At 32.2% G+C, this 23,217-nt stretch overlaps 6 protein-coding genes across 6 annotated transcripts; 5 read left to right on the top strand and 1 right to left on the bottom strand.

Moving 5' to 3' along the window:
- Nucleotides 1-414: 414 nt before the first annotated feature.
- Nucleotides 415-2,413, top strand: LOC119832243 (ribosomal L1 domain-containing protein CG13096-like). Its single transcript, XM_038355903.1, has 5 exons — nt 415-934; nt 1,144-1,282; nt 1,396-1,822; nt 1,942-2,116; nt 2,297-2,413. The coding sequence occupies exons 1-5, from the start codon at nt 597-599 to the stop codon at nt 2,358-2,360; spliced, it is 1,143 nt and encodes a 380-aa protein (XP_038211831.1). The 5' UTR covers nt 415-596; the 3' UTR covers nt 2,361-2,413.
- Nucleotides 2,409-4,528, bottom strand: LOC119832242 (nibrin). The gene has a single exon (XM_038355902.1). It carries the CDS (start codon nt 4,233-4,235, stop codon nt 2,448-2,450), a length of 1,788 nt encoding a protein of 595 aa, XP_038211830.1. The 5' UTR covers nt 4,236-4,528; the 3' UTR covers nt 2,409-2,447.
- A 424-nt stretch (nt 4,529-4,952) lies between these two features.
- On the top strand, nt 4,953-12,148 carry LOC119832330 (intraflagellar transport protein 140 homolog). The gene is made up of 11 exons (XM_038355995.1): nt 4,953-5,313; nt 6,214-7,434; nt 7,536-9,092; nt 9,177-9,351; nt 9,440-9,618; nt 10,103-10,288; nt 10,610-10,852; nt 10,990-11,062; nt 11,144-11,236; nt 11,809-11,925; nt 12,015-12,148. The coding sequence occupies exons 1-11, from the start codon at nt 5,167-5,169 to the stop codon at nt 12,107-12,109; spliced, it is 4,086 nt and encodes a 1,361-aa protein (XP_038211923.1). The 5' UTR covers nt 4,953-5,166; the 3' UTR covers nt 12,110-12,148.
- A 1,135-nt stretch (nt 12,149-13,283) lies between these two features.
- On the top strand, nt 13,284-15,655 carry LOC119832555 (protein SDA1 homolog). Its single transcript, XM_038356218.1, has one exon. It carries the CDS (start codon nt 13,461-13,463, stop codon nt 15,612-15,614), a length of 2,154 nt encoding a protein of 717 aa, XP_038212146.1. The 5' UTR covers nt 13,284-13,460; the 3' UTR covers nt 15,615-15,655.
- Nucleotides 15,656-16,759: 1,104 nt separating this feature from the next.
- Nucleotides 16,760-17,734, top strand: LOC119832558 (ragulator complex protein LAMTOR2 homolog). The gene is made up of 2 exons (XM_038356222.1): nt 16,760-17,014; nt 17,098-17,734. Exons 1-2 carry the CDS (start codon nt 16,947-16,949, stop codon nt 17,405-17,407), a joined length of 378 nt encoding a protein of 125 aa, XP_038212150.1. The 5' UTR covers nt 16,760-16,946; the 3' UTR covers nt 17,408-17,734.
- Nucleotides 17,735-18,909: 1,175 nt separating this feature from the next.
- Nucleotides 18,910-22,763, top strand: LOC119832557 (WD repeat domain phosphoinositide-interacting protein 3). Its single transcript, XM_038356220.1, has 6 exons — nt 18,910-19,100; nt 19,178-19,459; nt 19,531-19,682; nt 20,219-20,422; nt 21,450-21,687; nt 22,046-22,763. Exons 1-6 carry the CDS (start codon nt 19,034-19,036, stop codon nt 22,147-22,149), a joined length of 1,047 nt encoding a protein of 348 aa, XP_038212148.1. The 5' UTR covers nt 18,910-19,033; the 3' UTR covers nt 22,150-22,763.
- The last annotated feature ends 454 nt before the right edge of the window (nt 22,764-23,217 follow it).

The raw sequence follows: 23,217 nt of genomic DNA, 5'->3' as shown, positions 1-23,217 counted from the left end.
CGTAATTATTTTTGGTTCCTTAATACGAAAATATGTCTTTTGGTATCGAAACTGAGATTCGGTTGAAATTAGCGTTGAATAAGATATTTCATTAAATCAACGACTCAAAAAAATACATAAGGAAGAAAAAAAGATTACTTGAAAAAGATTACTCAATACTTAGGTTTAGAGTATTGACACCTACATTATGAGTACCTACCTATAAAAAAAAAATATGCATACATAATATTTCCATACTATTATAAAAATTCAAAGTTCTCCTGCATTTTTACGAAGCTGATACTTATGCCACGTATATTTGCGTCAAAGCCGCGAAGCCGCGTATATTGACGCAATGAGCACAAGCGAATGGTTGCGCTGATTGCAATAGCTAATATATAGCCTTTGAACGCATCTTAACAAGTTCAGAAAAAACTCTGCCGTCAATTTGCTGTCGTTGTCAAGTGTCTATGTCACAAGCACGTTTTAACTTTAAGAATTGTTTGGGTATTCGGTTCATACACGGTTTTCGCGTGATACTAAGAAATCTAACCTAGAAAAAGTAACATAATATATTTGTTAACGTGTTCATAACAAAACAATTTTAATATTACAAAATGGTAGCGATTAAAAACTTAAGTAAGAGTCCTAAAAAAGAAAAAATAAAAGACACCCCAAAAAAAGTCAAGAATCTTTCAAAGACAGTGATTAATCTTCCACAAGAGAAATCGGAACAGCAAATAAATAGCAAAAAAACTGTTCTGAAAAAGAAAAAAGTCAAATATGTTTATCCTTCAAAAGCTGTCACTGGAATTATTGTGGATTCATGTTTAAATGCCCTACAAAAGTTAACAGAACATCATAATACGAAGAATGTAATTTTTGGCGATGAAAGCCCAATATTTTTGCAAATTCGTTGCATTAAAATTCAGAATGATAAAGGAAACATTAAATTGTAAGTGAACTTTAATTTTAGACAGGAAACTTGTAATGATTGCACTATCCACCTTAGTGTACATTTTTTTTTTAAATATGAAGTCTCTTTATATCCTAATATGTGATACATCAATTGCATTTCTCTGTGTGTGTTTTTTGTATCACTAATAGTATTTTAAAATTGTAAATTTGTGTGTTCTGTAATATAAATTTTAAATATTATTTCAGTACTCTACCATATAGTACAGTTGCTTCTTCAGGTGAAGTGTGTTTAATAACACCTGATTTAAAAAAAGGCAAGAAAGTTGACCATGAACCAACAATTGAACATTGGGAAGAAATATTAAGAAAAGCAGGAGTAACTAGTGTAAGTTTTTATTGTTATTTGCTCAATAAGTTTCTATTGTTTATGTGCCCGCACATCTTAGAGATAAAAAGTAAATTATTTAAAGTTTTTGTTATTATTATTAACTGTTTTAGGTAAAAACTATATTACCAATGAGGCAGTTAAGAGTTGAATATGATCAATTTGAGTTACGTAGAAGACTTATGACACAGCATGACTACATCATGGTTGACACAAGAGTCCTAAATCATGTATCACATCTACTTGGAACAATGTTTTTCAAGAAACACAACATGTTAATACCAGTTAAACTAAATGAAAATAAAGATATAAAAAAGAGTATTGATATTGGCTTGCGCACAGCCATGTTGCGACTGAGTGAAGGACCCATCTCTACTATAGTTGTCGGACATACAGCTATGCCTGCTGAACAAATCAGGGAAAATGTGCTTGCTATAATTAAACAATTTTCTGAAAAATATCCAGGTGGAGAAGCAAATATAAGATCTCTTTGCATAAAGTTACCACTTTCATTATCCCTACCTCTGTATATGACGCTGCGTAAGTGAAATGTGATATATTGTATATAACATATAAAGGTTTTTTTTTATGTTTATCATGACAATTAAAACCATTCAACTCCATTACTTAGCATGATACAAATTTTTTTCAAATTTCAGGTTCATCAAATTTGATTTCTGCTCCAAAGATAAAGAAAAGCCAACCTAAAGAATATCAGTTCTATGAAGATGAACTTTCTACTATACCTGGAAGCAGAGTGAAGGTTGGACCAGATGGCACAGTATATTTGAAAAAAAATCTGGAAGGTGATGCAGAAGAGAAAGACAGTGCAGAGTATGTATTTATTTAACACTACCATTACACCCTTGACTTTACCCACATAATCAAAAGAGAATGATGCCTATGGTTTTACCCAGCTTCATTAGTGAAATTTCTAGGTGAAAAGCTATCTCATGTCCTTTCTCAGATAACATACTATCTATGTCATTAATATAAATTTTTTCTTACTCACAGAGAAATGGAAGATGATGAAGAGGATGAAAAATTAGAAGACTTAAGTGAAAATGATGATGAATAAAACTATTATAAAAATTATTGTAACATGTATATTAATAAAGGCTCACACTTACAATTTTTATTTTTTAATAAATAACTTTTCTTTACATTAAGATATAATAGAGATCTGCATTTTAACAGGCCATATTTTTTTAAACTTTTTGAAATTTTTCATGGTTCCATCAGCAGATTTAATTTCTAATGGTTCTCTTTTAACAATTAAATCATTTCTAACAACAATTTTTGTAGAACCTATATCAATGCTACTGAATTTTTCATCTAGATCTGATATATCTTCTTTCTTTATAATTCTTGTTATGACTTTATTGGTTGCCATTAATTCTTGTAACTTTGATCCTCTTAACTTTTCCATGTCAATACTATTCTCTTTTCTATCATCTTTTTTAATTTGTAATTCATCATAAGTTGTGCTAAAGTCAGACTTATCAGCACAAGGTTTTTTACTATTAACAAAATTAAATAAATCATCTTCGTCATTATCTTCAGTAACCAATTTTCTTTTAGATGGTTTCGATAAATTTAACTTCTTTGTTGTGTCAGTGCAATTATCACTTACATTTGTTTTTGTTGAAACAAAATTAAACATATTACCCTCATCTTCTGAGTGGTCTAGTGCAATTTTTTTACTATTATGAATTAATTCTTCTTCTGCAACACGTTTTTTGTTAGTGCATAATAAATTATCAGTGACTTTTTTCTTACTACCTTGATTGTCTTCATTATCCTCTAATTTTCGTTTCCCTTTCAAAACACAATCAATTTCTGCTCCATGATTTGTTTCATTTTTTGAGTGTAAACTTTCATTGATTACAACATTCTCCTTCTCATGCAAATTTTGTGTTGGCTCTTGAGATTCTTGAGCTAATATTTTATTGCTTTTCATAGCAGGATCTACTTGTCTTATAACTTCAGAAGTAAAATTAAAATCAGGATTACAATATTTATTAGTGGAGCAATAAAGTACTGCTAACCCAATTTCAGCATCAGCTATGACTCTTTTTCTTTTTGATTTTAAGTAATTTACTATCTCATTGATCTGATCTTTCTGTGCTTGTGACTCTTGTGAAGTGGTTGTCATATTATACTGAATAACAATTACATTTTGCTCACAAAGAGCAGACTTGGTCATTTTACTTTCACTTAATAATAAAGGAGTAGCAGAGCTTTTCTTCAGAACAAATTTATACATTTCTAATTGTCTTTTTGAAAAAAATATAATTTTTTTTCCATAAAATAATAATTTCCTTTTCTCATCAGGAAGAAATGAGACAGCTTCCTTATTGAGTGTAGATTCTACTACTTGGGGAACAAAATCATTTGGGCTTGGCAATATTGAGTTGTTGTTAATAGCTTCAATACATTTGGTCCAATATTCTGGGGTAACAATTGATGATCCTTGAACCAATGCAAGCACTACTTTAATAGTTAATGTTATAGCAGGCATTGTTAGGTGGGAACATGAGTCATCCCATTCAGTTTTGAAAATTACACCCAGCTTAGTCCAGTTTATTTTCAATGTTTGAAGATTTTCTCCTTTAATTGTAGAAGTACAAGTTACAAAATTTATTTTATTAACTTTCCATACACAATTCATTTTCCCAAATTTTACAATATCACCAGAATTTAGATTGTGAATAACATCACCATTTAACTTTTCAGAACTGTTATTTAAGTATGTTCCATATTTAGATCCCGAATCTTGTAAAATAAGATCATATCCAGATAGTGATAACGTTGCGTGTTTTCTACTCAATGAGGGATCATCGGGTACTGCAAAATTGCAGTTTTGTGCATCAATACTTCTGCCAATTATAATTTTCTTATCCTCAAGCACATAAATAACTCTTTTATCATGATCTGAAGTTAAGTACCACATTTTGTTGTGCGGTGAACTTATCAGGTTTGAATATGTGGAATTAATCAAGCATAAAGAAAGAAGTTTATAATTAGTAATCAATTAACTGGTACACTTCAATAATTAAGAATCGGGAGTACTTTTATACATTTTGAAAATTCAATTGTTGTTTTCCAAAATTCTACATAAAATCGCTTGATTTACGCAAACCTGACGCTGTTTGACTTTTGTAATCTAAGCCACAGATTAAGATCTCCTAACTAGGGACAACGTTAATTTGAGCACAGATTATGAACTAATTACTATTTGAGTATTTGCAAAAAAGGAGTGTAGGGCGAAGGTTTTTCTTTTTATTTGTGGTAATAAGTCTGATCTATATGTCGGTTTCAAATTTTAAGTGGCAAATAGAAAAACATAGGAAATACAATCAAAAAAGATTTAAGCAGGTATATAATTTTTAATCTTATCAATTTTATATTATTTCTAAAGACTTCAAATTATTTAACAGGAAGAAGAAAGAAAGAGAAAATTATTAGAAAAAGTCCCATACGAATGAATATACTTGTTTACAAATTTTCGAGTCCGATTTTTTTACTTAATTTCTAAAACTTCAATTACAGCTCATTAGTAGAGCACGCTCAACTCTCCCTTGGTATGGTGTAAAAGCAAAAAATTACTACTACTTCATTCCGCCCAAAAAGGACTAAATTGGCAACACTGCAATCACCAATCACCAGTACTTTTTTTGGTTTGGTTACCATGGCAACAAAAATCAAAATATGTCAAAAAAACCAAACATATTTAAACTTTCAAAACATTTTTTATGTCTGTTTATGTGTTTGAACTATCTACATGAATTGTAAAGCAAAAAATGTCTATAATGAGCATACATTAAAAAAAAAAAACAGTTTTTTTTCAATGTGTACCTGTATCCTAAGATATAAACAAAAATATGACATTGTATATTGATACAAAATTGAACTTTTTAGATAATAATATCGTTTCGACTATCGGATCATGGCACAGCTCTTTACCATTGTTAGCGGTAGGTTCATTCAATCAAGAAAAAGGAGGGTTTGTTACTATCTTCCAAGAGAATGTGAGTATAATAATATTATCTGATTTATTTATATGTAACATATATATTTAATCATTATTTTTAATGATATCTCTGATTTGATGGTCTATAATATTTTTTGCATAACTTCAATGATTTTAGGTTTAACAATTATTCTTTAAGAACCAAATAGTATATACTATCATTTAGTTATTAGCTTAACTTTTCAGTGTTGGAAGTTCCTGATGAATTTCAGTTGTAACTACTGTATATGATTAAATTTTTCTTTATCTTCTAAACCATAAATAAGCAGCATCTAAATTACAGAATACTTGATGTACATTGCCAATTTCTACTTCATCCTCATCTCATTAGTGTAAACAATAAAACTATCGGATTCTGGGGTCTTGCTTTCAAAAATAACATCTATATCACAAATGTTAAATAAAAGTTAGTAATGTAACATTTTGTGTTATGTACTTGTAACATTTTAAATTGGAATTGAAATGAAGATCAAATGAAAGCAAATATTTAGATTTATGGATGTTATTTGCACAATTGTATGAGATTTGTAAAAGTGTATACATATCATCCCCACAAAGAGAATTAAATTTTGAATCATACTATTACTTAAACTGTATTTGAAGAAGAAAAACTTTGACCCCCCGTCTTTATTAAACAGTATAAGTAATCTATAACAATAATAATTTCAATAGATATTTTTGTCTTTATTGTAGACCCATGGTATTCCAGCCCCATTGATATCTGGCTTCCCCTGTACTGTGTGATGATTTAACAGTTTACAATATGTGCCACCTCTATTTTGCTTGACATGGGCACATCTATAGGCACAAAATCAATGGCACAACTTGTATTAGAAAAATTGTGTTTATGTGTTATATTATAATACTGAATAATATTTAATAACTTTCTTTAATTTAGGGTCAGTTGCTAGAAGGATGTGATTGGCCAGTTCTTGCAGCAAATCAAGTAACTGCTTTAGCTTGGCATCCATCCAGACGCCTTCTTGTTGTGGGCTGGGATGGTGGAGAACTTTACATCTGGTTGGAATATTCTTGGGCACGTTTAGAAGCACCCCACAATGCTGCTTTAACTACAGTAACCTTTAGTTTTGGTGGAGGTCGACTGTTAGCTTCAGATGCCACTGGTTCATTATCTGGCTGGCAGTCAAGTTCAGGTGCTCCATTGACTGCTTTCCACCATCAATTAGGAGATGTCATTACACATGTCAAATTTTGTGCACCACTTCAGACATCTGAAACTTCTATTAGAGGTCTAGCACGAGCAGCAGTAGCTGGTGATGAAAATGCATTGGATGTTTTGGCTGCGTGGAGACCTCGTACCACTGCCAGAATGAGAGAAGGTTACCAGCCAGATAATCATGCATGTTTTGCTGCTCAAGATAATGGTGTTATTTTGTACATTGACCATGCTGGATCTTGTTCAGAAGTTCTGAATGCACCAGGAGTGATTGTATTTCTGGATATAATTAACCACAATTATCTCCTTGTAGCATGGGAATCTGCTGGAGCACTCAGTTTATCCAGATTTCTTATATCAGATGATGGATCCCTAACTACAGACACTCATGTAAGAATGTCTTCAAAGAATGGCCAAAGTATAGTTCTAGCTGGAAACTTTTCAGTTGCAGTTATAACCGGTGATAAAGTTATAAGAATATGGGACAGTGAAAATGGTGACAATGATGTTTTACCTAATGAGACTGAAGAAATAGCCTCTGGAGAAACATTTACAAGCATTAGCTATTGTAATTTAAGTGATACACTATGTTGTGGATCTTCCTTAGGCAATCTATATCTTTGGAGGCGTGATCATAAGAATAATTGGAAATTATTAAGCAGAACTACAGTCAAAGGAACAGTAAAACAAGTTTGCTGGGGTTCTGAGGGCTTAATGAATCCACTTTTACATGTTAACTGCATTACAAATGCATATATTTTATCTGAGCAACATGTATGTTGGGGATATTCTCCAAAATTGTTTATGGTTCAAAAAGCAGCTAGTGAAATTAATATTATGGGCAAGGATAATGCAACTTCTACTATAAATTCTTCTCTAACTATTAAATCGTTTGTTTATCGAGACATGTATGTAGCTTTAAGTGATGGGAATGAAATTCAAGTAAGTGTCATTATTCTGTAAAATTTTTACATTATATGCTATTATTGTGTGTAATTTTTTATATTTTTGGCATTAACCTTAGTGTTATACTTAATTTGCAGATATGGATGTGCCACAAAGAGGATGTTATAAAATTTTCGCATATAAGAACATTTGCATGGAAAACAAGTGCCCTTTTTATGTACAATGAAATATTGGTTGGCATAGCAAATTCTCACATAGAATGTTATTCAATATTAGGAAATAAATTAGGAATTCTGCCATGTTCTGAAGGAGAGGGAGAACCAATTGCTGTTACTAGTACAAATAGATTTATTGTAGTTGCAACCATTGATGGTGTACTTAAGCTAGCCGAAATTACGAAGAAGGGTTTAAGAATGCCCTACCCGCCCAAAAATTGTTATCAAATATTTGAAGACTTTGGAGAAATCATGAGAGCATCTGTCAATTCAAATGGAAATTACATTTGTTTGAGTATAGCCAATGCAGGTTTAGCGCCAGATCCTAAAATATATCTGTTGGATGTTGCTAACGATAAAATAAGTAATACTTTGCTCTCTGATTCCAGAACACCTCCATATCAAAGTGTGCCTATTACGATTTTATGGGACAATTTTGATTCTCGTTTAGTTGCAGTTCATATGCGATCTGTTGACTTTGATCAAATTCATTTATTTTTCTGTCATGAAGGTGTGCTTCATGAATATAAAAATTGGTGCCCGTCTTCAGAAAATTATATATCCGATTTTATCATGTGCTCAATACATTCACCATATGTTGCAATTTTATCTCATCAAAATATGCATAAGATTCTATTAAACGAATTCGAGGAACAGTCAGATCATGATAGCAACAAAATAAAGGAGGTTTTGAATTTTCTGTTTTATATGTGTACAGGTTTCTTAGAAAAGGCTGTCATAATAGGGACTAATATCGTAGGATCTAAAACCTCAGTCGTATGGGATAGTTTGGCTAAAGAATGCGTACTTCGCAAAAGAGCTGACGTTGGCGCAGTTTGTCTGAGTAAGATGGGGAATATTAAAGGAGCAATGATGATGCGTAAAGTCATGCAGGATGATAGTATGGATGACACATCCAAAGTTGGAGTTCTTGCTGTTAATTTGGGCATGATTGATGAGGCTCATAAACTTTTCCGAGAGAGTCAAAGACTGGACCTTGTTACACGACTCATATCTGCTCGGGAAGGTGGATTAAATGAAATTATCAGTGACGATACTTTAGGTGAAAATATACTTTTAGTAAAAAGTGCTCAGCATAGGTTAGCAAAGATTATGTGGATGAATGGAGATACAAGTGACTCTCTTAAATTATTCGAAAAAGCAGGAACTCTTGTCCCTCACGTCCCCAGAATGCTTATAGCGCAAGGACAGGCGCCCATGTTGGCCCAGTATGTTTCAACATCGAAGGATGCTGGTTTGATAACGTGGTGGGGTCACTATCTCGAAAGTATAGGTGATCTAGATGGGGCTTTGGAAGCATACACTCGAGCTAACGATTTTGGTGAACAAACAAGATTATTGTGCCATATGGATAGACTAGAAGAAGCTGAAAAACTATCTCAGAAAAATTCTTCATCTCTATATCAAATGGCTCGCTACCTGGAAGCAAATACAAATGAAACCGAAAAAGTGGTAAAGGTAAATAAAAGAAATAAAGTTGTAATTGCTGTTTATGCCATGTACTTGTTAAACGTATTTATTGACCGTTATTTTGATTTATAGATGTACATAAAATGTGGTGCTATCGCATCAGCTATCAGAATTGCCGCCGAAACAAGTACGTGGAATTTGGTTTGGAGAGCTGGATCCTCATCACCAAAACATGCTCTTTATGCAGCTTCAATTTTGGAGAACGCAGGCCAAATTGAGCAAGCCATAGCTTTATATCAAAAATCCGGTAAGAAATTACTTGTTTCTAGATTTTTTTTTCATTTATGTTTTATAACATTCGCACATTAAATTTAATACAACATTTATTATTAAAGGTAAACCACACATGGCATTGAAATTAGCAATGAGTTCCGGAGACACGAATGCGATTGTTGCTGCCGTGGAATCGTTGGGAGATCAAGTTGACCCAGAACTAGCTTGTACACTCGCTACTCACCTTAAGAAAACTGATCACCACCCACAAGCAGCGGCTTTGCTAGCTACTGCTGGAAAAGTGAGATCAATTATTTTAGCATCCATTTAAACGCTGATACATTAAATAAGCTTTCATTTTCCAACCAGGAATAAAGGCACTGATAACTAGTAATATTAGTTGAGTACTATTTTTAGAGTATTTCTAAGTTTTTATATGGGAGTCTGGCACGCTTTTGCACGAATTGGGCCAGCTCGCGCCAGGGCAGTACCACACCTCCACAGAAAACCGGCGTGAAATAGTAGCATGCTACTGTGTTTTCTACGGTGAGTGTAAGAGCTGGAGACTCGTTTCCTTTTCTTCACCCCGTCCATTCCTTTTACCCCTTAAAAGTGGTTGGCGCATTCGAAAAGGCACTACTTCTACGAGTATACATGGGCGGTTGTCATCGCTTTACATCAGACAAACCACCAGCTCAGTTGCCCGCTTATCGCATAAAAAAATTGAGGAAATTGTGTTAATGGAAAATCGAATATGAGTGTAATTCTTATGTAATTTGCTACAGTATGAGGAAGCGTTAGAAATCGTAGAGGAATCATCTGCACCACTCTCTGAAGAGCTAAGTGAGCGTCTCGCTGCCCCAGCGGGTACTACTGGTCGTGATGTTCTATTGCGTCGTTTAGCTGACGTTCTTGGCGCAAGGGGTCTCTACCACCAAGCTGCCAAACGGCTGGCTAATATAGGTGACAAGGTTAACTTTTTTGGATTATTGATATTTGGTCTTTGAGCATATTGTTACAATATAGTTATTCAAATGAGTGTTTAAAATTAGTTCAATGATTTTCGATTTAATGCTATTGTGCATATTGAATCAAGATAATTAATTTCTTTAAACATGTTTGTCGATCTGTCTTTTTGATCCGCAAAATTTTACCGACATCGATATGGGTCATCTATCAGTATTAGAACTCGACAGAATGAAAAAAATTTGTGACTAATATATGGTAAACAGTAATTTTGTTAATAAAATTAAATACTTTATAATATGATAAAATGCTCAATTCGTTTTCAGGCGGGCGCGATGCGTTGGTTGATTCGATCAGGGGATGCGGAACGAATCGCAACATTTGCCGCTGCCAGCCGCGACAGAACTGCACAGCTAATGGCAGCTGACTACTTGCGAAGGAGGGCTCAGTGGCGCACTAGACCAGATCTCACTAGACATATCCTACACTTCTACACTAAAGCGAAGGCGTATGGCAAACTCGCTTCATTTTACGCGGAATGCGCCAAAATGGAAATCGATGAGTATGAGGTATGTTTTAAGGTAAACATATAAAAAAAACACTGCATTCCAAACGTTTTATAGAAGTGGTATGTATTTTTATATGCCTTTTGTTCATGATGTTATGATGTACTTTGTTATGGAATAAATGTGTTTTTATCTTATAGAATTTTGAAAAAGGATTGGATGCCCTCAAAGAAGCAACACGATGTATAGCGAAGTCTACGGATCCTGAAATGAGTGAGAATATAATATTATTTAAAAAAATATTATTTAAGTCTCCTAACTAAATAAATAAATTAATTCAAACTTATTTCATAGATGCTCAACTGATAGCTTTACAAGAACAGAGTGCACTAGTAAAGCGGTTCATTGATGTGAAAAAAACCTTGCAAGGTAGCGACATTAATGAGGGTAAGTTGTAAGTTAATGATTATGTTAAAGGCTGACCTATTTATTACAGTATTATAATCTCTTTAAATTTGAAATTAATAGGGATATCTCAAACATTATTGTCCCTGCACCAGCAACGGATTTCGTGATAGTTAATCCACTATGTTGAAGAAATTAAAAAGTCAAATGGTTATAAGGTTTCATGTCAGCTGGTTATCCAAAGATGGGAACAACCACTGTGCTGATGACGTATTTACTTACCAAATGAAGCGATATACACTATACAGTATTTGGAGCTGACTCGCGGTCTATTGCCTTTTTGATAGTTAATAAACATTCAGAGTTTCTTCATTGTTGTCTCTTAATCTGATATTATTTTGAAGGTAGATTATATGAACTCGTATGTCAATGTTTTATGTATTATGTAATTAATAAGTAAAGATTGTATAGGTATTTTTAGTTGTTTAAATCATTATGTGCGTTGAGTGAGAGTTGAGAGAGAGTGGTTTGGGTATGTGAGTGTGTGTGTGTTTGAGTTATAATATAATAATTTATTAATTATTATTGACAATTTTGGTAATTCATGCCCTTAGGTGTAACAAGTGGTCAACAATTAATAAGAGCTGTCAGTGGAAGACCTGGACTTATCAATCAAGAGAAAATACTAAAAATGTTACTTTTGCATGCACCTTCTCACCCAGAAGTTGAAAGTACGTGACGTAGTTTTATTTTACATCCCTAATTTCCTATTTATGAATGATATATATATTGGTTTTATTATTGTTTTTTTTTATTGTAGGACTCGAACAACAGCTAAAAACCTTTCAAATACAACCACAGGAGGAGAACTCGAGATCAGACTCTCCAGATCAAAGTGTCGAGGAAATTATTTGAAGTAATTTAATTACAAAGAAACTACAATGACAACCCAAATTATTCAAATCATCAATGGTCGGCGCTAATAAAATAGAGCTTTCTAATGCCGCAACGATGGGAAACCATTTTTTGACAATTATATATGTTACTAAAGATATCTTGGCATTTTTTATTGATATTATATATACGCAAGCATATCTTTCATATTATGTAAGAATTAAATTAAAATACACATTCTACAAATAAGTTTTATATAGGCAGAAAAATTAGCACGATATCGTATCAGAGTCGTACACGTAAATTGAAAACAAATTTATAATTCTTATCAACATAAATGATAACCTGGCGTAGATGCATAAAGCGTAAGTCTGTAAAAGAATTTTGATTCCAAGAGAAATGTCTTAAAGCTTTCTCTGTAAAGAGTACGTCATCATCATCAGCCCATAAATGTTGCCACTGCCGGGACATAGGCCTCTTATGAGGGTTTAGGCCATAATCCACCACGCTGGCCAAGGCGGGTTCGCAGATGTCACATGTCGAAGTTTTATGCTTCTCGGAGACACCGGCTTCTTCAAGATGTTTTCCTTCGCCGTTTTGAGCAGTTAAGATGTTACACATGCGCAGATTGAAAACTCAATTTATTTTCTGCACGCTACCCTTGAATTTAAAGGTTGTGTACAAGTTACAGTTAATTTGCCCTTGAAGGTCAAACGAACAACCTCTCCAAATCCTTAAATTCTGATTTATAATTAGCTATTATAATTATTAATCACGGACTAGACTATTCAATGCATTTTTACACATGTTTAAAAAGATTTTCTTTACGGTCAAAGAAAGTTCTTTATTTTAATAAATTGACGTATATTTCCCTATTTTTCTTCAAATTGTAGACCTATATTGAAAATTGTTTTCTTCATAGATTGACCCATCTAAATACATATATTAATTCATTAATTTTCATTGAAAAGTCGAAGTCGGAGGTCGCCTTGACTATATTTTGCACTTTATGGAACCGTTTAATTTTATTGTATATTTTGTAAAATGTTATTATATTACTCTATATTCAGATATAACTAAATTTTATTTCATAAAAAAACAAAGTGTTATGTGTATGTATACAGCTCTGGTTTTATCTGTAGTTTACATGTCAATTTTTCAATGTTTGGCATCTGTGAAATTTGAAATTTCTTAAAAATTTACGTCAATGCCTATTGAGTATTGATGTACATGTGTTCATAAATGTGCTTGTAAAAATCGGAATATAAGGTGTTAAATTGTTCGCATAATTCGTTATGACTATATGACTAATTCGTTCATATAATCGACATTTCATATTGTGCCTATCAGCGGTAGCATCGACCTTAGAAAAATGGTTCGACATAATAACCAATTGCCCAATAATTTAACTCAACTACAAAATTTGGTAAAGAGGGACCCAGATTCTTATAAAGATGAATTTCGACAGCAACTGGCCCACTTTGATACAACATTAGAAATATTTCAGTTAAATCCAACACAGTATAACAAAAAGTTGGATGAACAAGCAATGTTTTTGGCGCAGGTTACCCAATGTTATCAAAATGATATGAAGACTTTTCCGCAGAAAATAGTCGATATTTTAAAAACACATAATACAATTCTCCACAATGATATGAGAATGGCCTTATGTAAATGTTTAATTTTGCTGAGAAATAAAAATTTTGTAAGCTCATTTGACTTACTTGAGCTCTTCTTCTCTCTAATCAAATGTCAGGACAAAAATTTAAGAGAATACCTGAAGACACACATCATCACTGACATTAAAAACTTAAATATGAAACATAAGGATATGAAATTAAATTCAACATTACAGAACTTCATTTTCACTATGTTGCGTGATACAAATGTTAAGACTGCAAAATTAGCTGTAGACATCTTGATTGAGTTGTATCATAAAAATATATGGAATGATAATAAGACTGTTAACATCATAGCAGATATAGGTTGTTTTTCTAAAATTACTAAAGTAATGGTAGCATCGCTCAAATTTTTTCTGAGTCGAGACGAAGAAGAAAAACCCAATTCTGATAGTGAAGATGAGGTTGACCCAAGAGATACTATGATATCAAATAAGTTTAATAAAAAAACCAGGAAAAGAGAGAAAATGGTAGATAAAGTGAAAAAAATTGCAAAGAAAATAAAAAAGAGAAAGGAAAAAGCTCCAGTATTCAATTTTTCTGCACTTCACCTTATTAACAATGCACAAGGGTTTGCTGAAAAGTTATTTAAACAAGTAGAATCTTCAAATGAAAGATTTGAAGTGAAACTTATGACATTGGATGTAATTTCAAGATTAATTGGTTTGCACAATTTGTTTTTATTCAATTACTATCCATTCATTGCAAGATTATTGATGCCCCATCAAAGGGAAGTGACAAGAATTCTTCAGTTTGCAGCTCAAGCTGCTCATGAATTGGTTCCACCTGAAGTTATTGAGCCAGTTATAAAAGCGATAGCCAATAACTTTATCACTGAAAGAAATTCAACTGATGTTATGGCTGTTGGATTAAATGCTGTAAGAGAGATTTGTACACGATGCCCTCTTGCAATAACGGAAGATCTGCTACAAGATTTTGTGCAATACAAGACATACAAAGAAAAATCTGTCATGATGGCTGCCAGATCACTCATTCAACTATATAGGCAGTCAATGCCTAAAATGTTACATAAGAAAGATCGTGGTAGACCTTCTGAAGCTTCATTGGAATTAAAAACTAAAAAATATGGAGAAATTGACATCAAAGATTATGTACCCGGCTCGGAAGTGTTATTGGAGAGTGAGGAAATTGTAGAAAAAAAGAAGGTTAGTAAGAAGACAAAGAATGAAATAGAAGACTCTGAGGATGAATGGGTGGATGTTGCTTCTTCTGATGAAGACATACACATTTCTACTGATAGTGAAGAAAGTGACATAAGTGATAATGAAGATGAGGAAGAAGAAAAAGAAGATGAAGAAACAAATGCAGATAAAGAAAAACAAAATCTTGACAAAAGTGTTGCTGCTAAAAAAATTGTAAAAACCAAACAACGTAAGTTGACTCCAGAAGAAATTGAAGCGAAAATAAAAACTGCCCGTGAGGTTGCAATGGGTAAAATTTTTACTGATGAAGACTTTAAAAGAATAGAAGCAGCTCAATTAAAGAAACATGTATCTGGTGTAAAACGTAAAAAAGTTGTTGTAGATGAAGAAGAAGATTCTTCAGAACTGGTGAAATTGTCAGATATTGAAAATATTTACAAAAAAAGAAAACATGATAAAAATGCTAGGCTTGAAACTGTTCTTAAAGGGCGTGAGGAAAGAGAAAAGTTTGGTTTTAAAGATAGACGGAAAAATGTTAACTGTTCTAAAACAAATAGAGAAAAAAGGAAAACTAAATCATACCAAATGATTAAGCACAAGGCGAAGGGTAAAATAAAAAGATCTTTTAAGGAAAAACAAATTGCCTTCAGAAATTATTTGATAAAACAGAAAAAAATGAGTTGAAATTTAATTATGTTGTTGTATACATTTTGTTTTATTTTAATCATAAGTATAAAACTAAATAAAACAAATTTGTTATGATATATTTTTAGCTTTTATTAATTTATTTATCTTCTTTGTGTACTCATGAGAGTATCGGTGGCTCAGATGTTAGGACCTCGGACTTAAAACGAACGGGTTCAAGACAGTACTTGCGTGCAAGGAATGAATTGGTTTTTCTATTTATCCGCACATTCTTTAAATTACCTCTTCTCGAAACGGTGCAGGAACGCATTGAGTGGAATCCGGCATGTCAAAGGTATCACAAGTTAAATGATATGTGACATCTACCAAGCTATACTTGCAGTATTGTGGATTATAGCCTAAACTCGCATAGTAGGAAATAAAAAGGTTTTTTTTTAATTTCATCATAAATGCATATTAAAATTATCAATTCTTTATACGATATGGTGGACCTATAATATTTTGTTCATACGCTACTTTCGTGGCGCGCATTCCACTTTAGAGATCAGTGCAACAGCTAGGTATCATATATTTAATATTATATTATTAAACACATACTTATTATTTACGGAAAAAAAACTAATTCTTAATCTTTGGACATAATTCACACATACACACACTACACAACACATACAATCTACACTACTTCAAAACTCGGATTTTAAGTAGTTTAATTTCATGAATATATAAATAACTTATTGATAAAATGTAAATTATTAAAATTGTTAATTATTAAACATTATAAACTTATATTAAATTATAGAATTTTAAATGTCATATGTATGTAGCTGCAATTACATTTTATTGTGTCTAAATTGAACTATTATGTACTGTATCGGGAAGACACAGACTCCTGAAACACAGCGAAAGCTATATTAGGAGTCTGGGTTTCATGTTCTATGTGATTTATAATTTGTTCAATAAATGATTTTTATTTATTTTATTTATTTAAAAAATTCAAGTCTTTTCTTGGGTGGCAATTTCTCATGAACATACCTAGTAATTTAATATTTGTCTATGTTTACCTAATATACTTGTCACTGGCAAATAGACATATCTTCTTACCACGAAGATAAAAAAAATGTCTAACTAGTTCCTTATCTTTTGGTTAATGTCATTTGTCATGAGTTATTTTATTTTGTTGTCAAAATATTGTGTGGTTTACAGAATTTATATTTAAAATTACCTACCCATTATTATTAATTGTGATAAGTTATTTATTCACATATATTTCAGTTTCTTATTTATGACATCTAAACAATATTAACAAAATATAACAAGAACATTTGAAAAGGAATATCTGTTGAACTTTTATCCAATTGGGTGTAAAACATGCTAAAACCTAAAGCATTAACTCAAGTACTGAGCCAGGCAAACACCGGAGGTGTCGAAAATACATTGTAATATAGAGCTTGAACTTGAATTAAGCAATAATATTCACAGAACAATTACAGGAAGTCATAGTTTAATATTTTAATTACAGACTTCTTACTCACCAAGGAGCACTCTTAGCTTATTCTGGCTATAATGATAAAGATGCAAGAGTCACTGCTGCTATTGCGAGTAATGTTTGGTCTGCTTATGAAAAACAGGGAAGAAATGTATTCAAAGAAGAAAAGTTAGATTTAATATTAGTGGATTGTCAAAATGGTAAAATTGCAGTAACACAAGTTGCTAATTTGTTACTTTGCTTATATTCTAAAGAGATTGTTGGGTTTGGTATCTTAAGGGAAAAGATTAAAGCAATTGCACAATATTTAGAGGGTCCTCTTAAGCAAGTGGCCAATTCATAGTAAATAAGGAATTTTTGAAATTAAATTTGTTATCATACATCAAAACAATATAACATAGATTACTTTTATATAAATATAATAATAGCTTTATACTTTAAACTATATAAAATGATGCTGATGTTTAACATCTTTTTAAGTGAAATAATCCTAAAAACGTGCAAATTATCCCTTTAAAACAAAATGATTGATTTTTGAATTAGTACAAGATGTATAAAATAACAACTAATCCACTTAGTAAATGAATTGTAATTTTTGCAGGAGACCTAGAACCTTTTATTATGCACAGCACAGGCATAAAATAAATATCAAATTAAATATTTAAGAAAATGTTTTGTTTATAATTTGTAACTCTTATTTGTGAAATGTATAATATAGATGCTATTAAGAATTTAGCATACATACTTTGTGGGAAATATAAGTAGAAATACATAATAAATCACAATTTTAAGCACATTTTGAAAGCAAATTATTGTTTAATAAATGTTATTTGCTTTCAACAAATTATTTTTAGCAAAATTTTCTAAGTAAAAATTGTGTTTATTATTCTGTTAGTGATTTATTCTAAAATGCATGTATTCAGAATAAGTGACAAATATAAATGTTTTGGAGTAGTTATTATTATTAGGTTAGTATATAATTATTACATACAGTAACCTCCACCAAATGTAAGTGGTTACCACTGACCATTAGCACAAGTAACACTGGTGGTGTTACAGGTGTAGGTCAATGTTAGGCATAACTGCAGATGGTAAATCATTCCATAGCCTTTTTTTTTTATAGTGGGGAAATCTTGCATAGATACCCACGGCCCCCGGGGATGAAGCTGTGGGTTATGTCGGATTCTTACCGACCAAAACCCCACTGTGTTCCGTCAAGCCACTTGAGTGAAGGGCCACGGGAGCTGGTTAAAATACGTCCGCGCCCCCGGCGGCTGCACGTTGCCGGGCCAGGCTCATAATTAGAGCGGCAAAGTAGGATCACCGCTCTACCCTCCTGTAGGCGGCGTGAGCGGAACTCGCCCCACGCCGCCTCGCCGCATCGGACAATAGATTAAATCCCGGATCCATTTCCCGACGCCCTTCGTCAAAATCATTCCATAGCCTGTCCAAACTCGGAATTATGAATACCAATGTTGGTTTCTTACAGTCACAAGGCGAATCCAGGGTGCATGTTGGGGGTTGGGGATCATAGTTTCCTTATAGACTTATTTTGGAATTATAAATACAATTTATCAGGAAATGGTTCAAAGTATAGGTGAATTTTTTTATATAAGCCGTTTGATACTCCGTTAAATGTGTAACTATAATAAATGTATTCTACTAATATTGCATTTCTTCTTTAATGATCAATCAATCATTGTTATATTATACGCAGTTTATATAGTAATAAGTCTATGTGTTCACGAAATTTATGTTAAATACGATTAAGGTTTCCTGTCGTCTGTCGTATTATTTATGGCATCTGTGATAACGAAATGACACGACTTTAGCATTGACAAATGACAGCCGACAGATCCAGTTGAGGTATTTTGTCAAGTTACCGCAAAGTCAAAATTATTATCTATTTATTTATTTGTCTATTTATGTATTATTTACACGTACTTATATCTTTTATGGAGCTACAAATATGAATTTATCCGAAGAGAATAGTTTTTCAAATGGCTTGTTGTACGTTGGATTTAATCAAGACCAAGGTAATGCTTTGTTAACTGTTAAAGATTTTTTGTGTTGTTAGAAACTTACAATAATCATAATGTCGCAATGACTTCAGGTTGTTTTGCTTGCGGAACGGAGAATGGATTTCGAGTGTTTAATAGCGATCCACTGAAGGAAAAAGAACGTCAAAATTTTGCCGAGGGAGGTCTTTCTTACGTAGAAATGCTATTTAGATGTAATTATATGGCCTTAGTAGGTGGAGGTAAAACACCTGTATATCCCCCGAATAGGGTAATAATATGGGATGATTTGAAGAAAGATTCTGCTATTGCATTAGATTTTAACAGCCCAGTTAAAGCTGTGAAATTAAGAAGAGATCGGATTGTTGTTGTTTTGGGTAAGCTCTTTTTCATTTGTTATTATTAACATTTTTCTGTATACTTATTTGTAATATATTCTTTATTTCAGAAAATTTAATTAAAGTGTATACATTTACTGCACAACCCCAGTTGCTACATATATTTGAAACATGTCAAAACTTGAGAGGTCTATGTGTGGTTTGTCCAAACAGCAATAATGCTTTGTTAGCATATCCTAGTCGTAAAACAGGACATGTACAGGTAAACATGTTATTTTCCCGTTTTTATGAAATTATGTTGGCAATTAAGTTTTATCCATGTAATTCAGTATGGTACTTTTAACTACCTGAAAAAAGAGTGAAAATCTCAGATGCACAAGCAGTTAAAAGGAATCACACTTCACACTATAATATAAATGTGAAAGTTTGTTTGTTTGGATATTTGTCCGCAAATCACCCTGATATTACTGAATGGATTTTGATGAAATTTAATATACAGACAGGGTATGAGCTGACTTGGGTGATAGGATTTATTCTATCCCATTTATACCTTGGGATAAAACAGGAATCTTGATATCCTTGATGAGAGTTGAGACAAGCAGTATATTATAAAGATGTTGAATACAAACATTATGTAAACCAAACTGTAGGATCTTTTAATAATTTAAAACTATATATAAAACTCATTATATCATAGACATACTTTATATTCTATATTCATTAAAATTTTCACAATAATTAAATATACCGATAGTTGACTAGTGTTGTGGTAACTTAAATATTGATAACATCTTCCAGTTGGTTGAATTAAGCAGTCATGCTGGAACCAGTACGGCTCCAGAAGGGCATCTCATAGTGGCACACGAGGCTCCCTTGAGTTGCTTAGCCTTAAATGTGGGGGGAACAAGACTTGCAACCGCTTCAACTAAAGGAACTCTCATAAGGGTGTTTGATACTGCTACTGGACAAAAACTGGCAGAATTGAGGAGGGGAGCTAATCAGGTGAAAAATATAAATAAGGTTATGTTATAAGTGGTACTTCTGATCACTTGGGTTGAAAACACAAGCATTCACAAAAACAATCATAATGTTATATTAAAATAAACTAGCTGTGACCCGCGGTTGAAACCGCGTAAGCGTGCTGCGTAACCGTATCCCGTAGGAATATCGGTATAAAAATGCCTATGTGTTATTTCAGTTGTCCAGCTATCTACGAAGCAAAATAGTATTATTATTCACCAATAGATGTCAGGAAAAAAAAAACACGAATAAAACACGAATATGACATTATTTCAGTTGTCCAGCTATCTACGAAGCAAAATAGTATTATTATTCACCAAAAGATGTCAGGAAAAAAAAAACACGAATAAAATACGAATATGACATTTTCTAAAAAAAATTTCTCTAGCTAGATCGATTTATCGCCCCCGAAACCCCCTGTATACCAAATTTCATGAAAATCGTTGGAGCCGATTCCGAGATTCCAATTATATATATATATATACATATATATATACAAGAATTGCTCGTTTAAAGGTATAAGATTTAAAATTATGAAATCTTTCAATAATAGAGTAAATATACAACAATTTCTATTATTAAATTAAATTGAATTATTACAACAAAGGATATTTATGTCATCTGCAAATAAGAATGCATGTGATAATCAAAGTCATCAAATCTTTTTTTGACCGCCTCCTTGGTACAGTGGTTAAAGGGTGAGCGTAAAACCGAGGGTCCTGGGTTCGATTCCCGGTGGGGACGCACAAAAAAAATGTCTCGGTCTGGCAGGACACAGAAGGCTGATCACCTACTTGTCTATAAAGAAAATAGATCAGTGAAACAGATGTATATCGTCTGCCCCATACCCCACTATGGAACATGGGACTTCACTTTTTATCAAATCTTTTAATGCATAAAACTTATTGGATCAGACAATATTGCATGAAGGATTTTAAATATCCATCCACCCACACAAGCTTGTGTTTATGATAGTAATAGTATTAAATCTTTATGTGTTTATTTACAGGCAACTATATACTGTATAAACTTCAACCACACAAGCACAAACTTGTGTGTGGCATCAGATCATGGCACAGTTCATGTGTTCAGTCTTGATGAAGAAAAACTTAACAAGCAGTCTAATTTGGCGACAGTTTATCTCCTGCCAAAATATTTTTCAAGTAACTGGAGTTTCTGCAAATTTACAATACCAAATGGACCCCCATGTATCTGTGCTTTTGGAGTTGACAAGAGTTCCATCATAGGTATGATCTGTCTTTACTTAAATAATAGTTAATTATTATATGCACTAAAAAATACATTAACAAATACATATTATTTCAATGGTTTTTATTTGTGTACATATTTATTTACACTGCTTGCATATTTAAAGGAAAAGATAGATAGTAATCATTGTTACATTCTCATCAGATATCCAGGAAAATTATCCTACATCTTTTCTCCAATTTCAAATTACTGCTGTCTGCGTGACGAATTTCATAACAATCGGTTTAGGCTCATAGGAGAGACAGACACACAGAGTTACATCGCATTTTTAATAGATATATCTATATAGATATATCAGGGTACTCAGAAGTCTTTCATATTGGCTTTTCATTGCAGTTATTTGTGCTGATGGATCATACTACAAATATAAATTCAATGAAAAAGGTGAATGTACAAGGGATGTTTACGCTCAATTCCTAGAAACATCAGAAGATAGATAGAGAAATGTGATAAATGTTTTGGTTAAGAATTAATATATATACGACTTGAAATTAGTTGTGTCAATGCTAATTTTTATTTTGTGACCTAACTGGGGTACTATAAAATTTTGTTCTAAAATAATGTTTTATATGATAAGCAAATTAGAGACTGCTACATTATCATAAAAATTATTGTTGCTTTTTTAGATCATTTCACTTTAGAATGTCCACCATTCTTGCACTTGCTGTGTAGCACAAGAAACATTATTATCATTATCATTACCCATCTACATTATTCCTATTTGAATCAATAATAATTTGGTCTGGATTTTGAACAAATCATTAAAAAATAATCTTGATCAATGATCCTCATTGAAATTAACATTTTTGATGTAAAAAGTAAATCACAATATTTATTGTCTCTCCAATCCCATGATGTTGAAAAATAATTCGTTATTCTATAGGAAATACCAAATAAAGTATAAGAAAGCCTGAAATTGAAAGATCTCAAAAATATTTAAATCAAACTATGTTCATGTTAAAATGAGATACTTTTTACTATGATACTCCTTCGGCCAACATTATGTACCTATAATCAGAAAAAAAAATTGAGTATGTACCTAATATACAAAGAGGCTGTCACATGTATTATTTTTGTATATATTAATTTCTATATATTTTCAAATGACATTGATGAATTTTTGATAGTTACATAATTTATATTATTTAGTTTATTAGGATCATCTATTGTGAATTGGTTGGGTACTTCTTGTTCAGATATTGGGTACCTCATTATTATGGATGCCAATTGCGGACCTTTTATCCCATATAAGAATAACAACATTTTTATGACCAAAATTGTTTCACAAGTTTACTTGTAATTTTTGTTGCGATGGCGGCCGAAGGGAGCTGAATTCATTATTGTGTTTTCATACAAATAGTTGTCGTAATATATTATAAACTCAATATGTTGCACGAATAGATGTAGAATTAGTATATCATTTGTATGTTTATAACATTGTTATATTATTATAAAGATGAAAGAATTTATCCATGAATAATACATTTCATAAAATATTATTAAATGTT

This window comes from Zerene cesonia, chromosome 15 (genome assembly GCF_012273895.1).
Source record: "Zerene cesonia ecotype Mississippi chromosome 15, Zerene_cesonia_1.1, whole genome shotgun sequence".
Lineage (NCBI taxonomy): Eukaryota > Metazoa > Arthropoda > Insecta > Lepidoptera > Pieridae > Zerene > Zerene cesonia.
Note: the sequence above shows the minus strand (reverse complement) of the source record. Positions and strands in the feature narration are given on the sequence as shown.

Coding starts and splice junctions, on each gene's coding strand:
- LOC119832330 (XM_038355995.1), top strand. CDS start 5,167: ATGACATTGTATATTGATACAAAATTGAACTTTTTAGATAATAATATC. Junction 5,314..6,213: donor TTACTATCTTCCAAGAGAAT/GTGAGTATAATA, acceptor TCTTTAATTTAG/GGTCAGTTGCTAGAAGGATG. Junction 11,063..11,143: donor GTCTACGGATCCTGAAATGA/GTGAGAATATAA, acceptor CTTATTTCATAG/ATGCTCAACTGATAGCTTTA.
- LOC119832557 (XM_038356220.1), top strand. CDS start 19,034: ATGAATTTATCCGAAGAGAATAGTTTTTCAAATGGCTTGTTGTACGTT. Junction 20,423..21,449: donor TGAGGAGGGGAGCTAATCAG/GTGAAAAATATA, acceptor GTTTATTTACAG/GCAACTATATACTGTATAAA. Junction 21,688..22,045: donor TGACAAGAGTTCCATCATAG/GTATGATCTGTC, acceptor TTTTCATTGCAG/TTATTTGTGCTGATGGATCA.
- LOC119832555 (XM_038356218.1), top strand. CDS start 13,461: ATGGTTCGACATAATAACCAATTGCCCAATAATTTAACTCAACTACAA.
- LOC119832243 (XM_038355903.1), top strand. CDS start 597: ATGGTAGCGATTAAAAACTTAAGTAAGAGTCCTAAAAAAGAAAAAATA. Junction 1,823..1,941: donor ACCTCTGTATATGACGCTGC/GTAAGTGAAATG, acceptor TTCAAATTTCAG/GTTCATCAAATTTGATTTCT. Junction 2,117..2,296: donor GAAGAGAAAGACAGTGCAGA/GTATGTATTTAT, acceptor TCTTACTCACAG/AGAAATGGAAGATGATGAAG.
- LOC119832558 (XM_038356222.1), top strand. CDS start 16,947: ATGCTAAAACCTAAAGCATTAACTCAAGTACTGAGCCAGGCAAACACC. Junction 17,015..17,097: donor GGAGGTGTCGAAAATACATT/GTAATATAGAGC, acceptor TTTTAATTACAG/ACTTCTTACTCACCAAGGAG.
- LOC119832242 (XM_038355902.1), bottom strand. CDS start 4,235: ATGTGGTACTTAACTTCAGATCATGATAAAAGAGTTATTTATGTGCTT.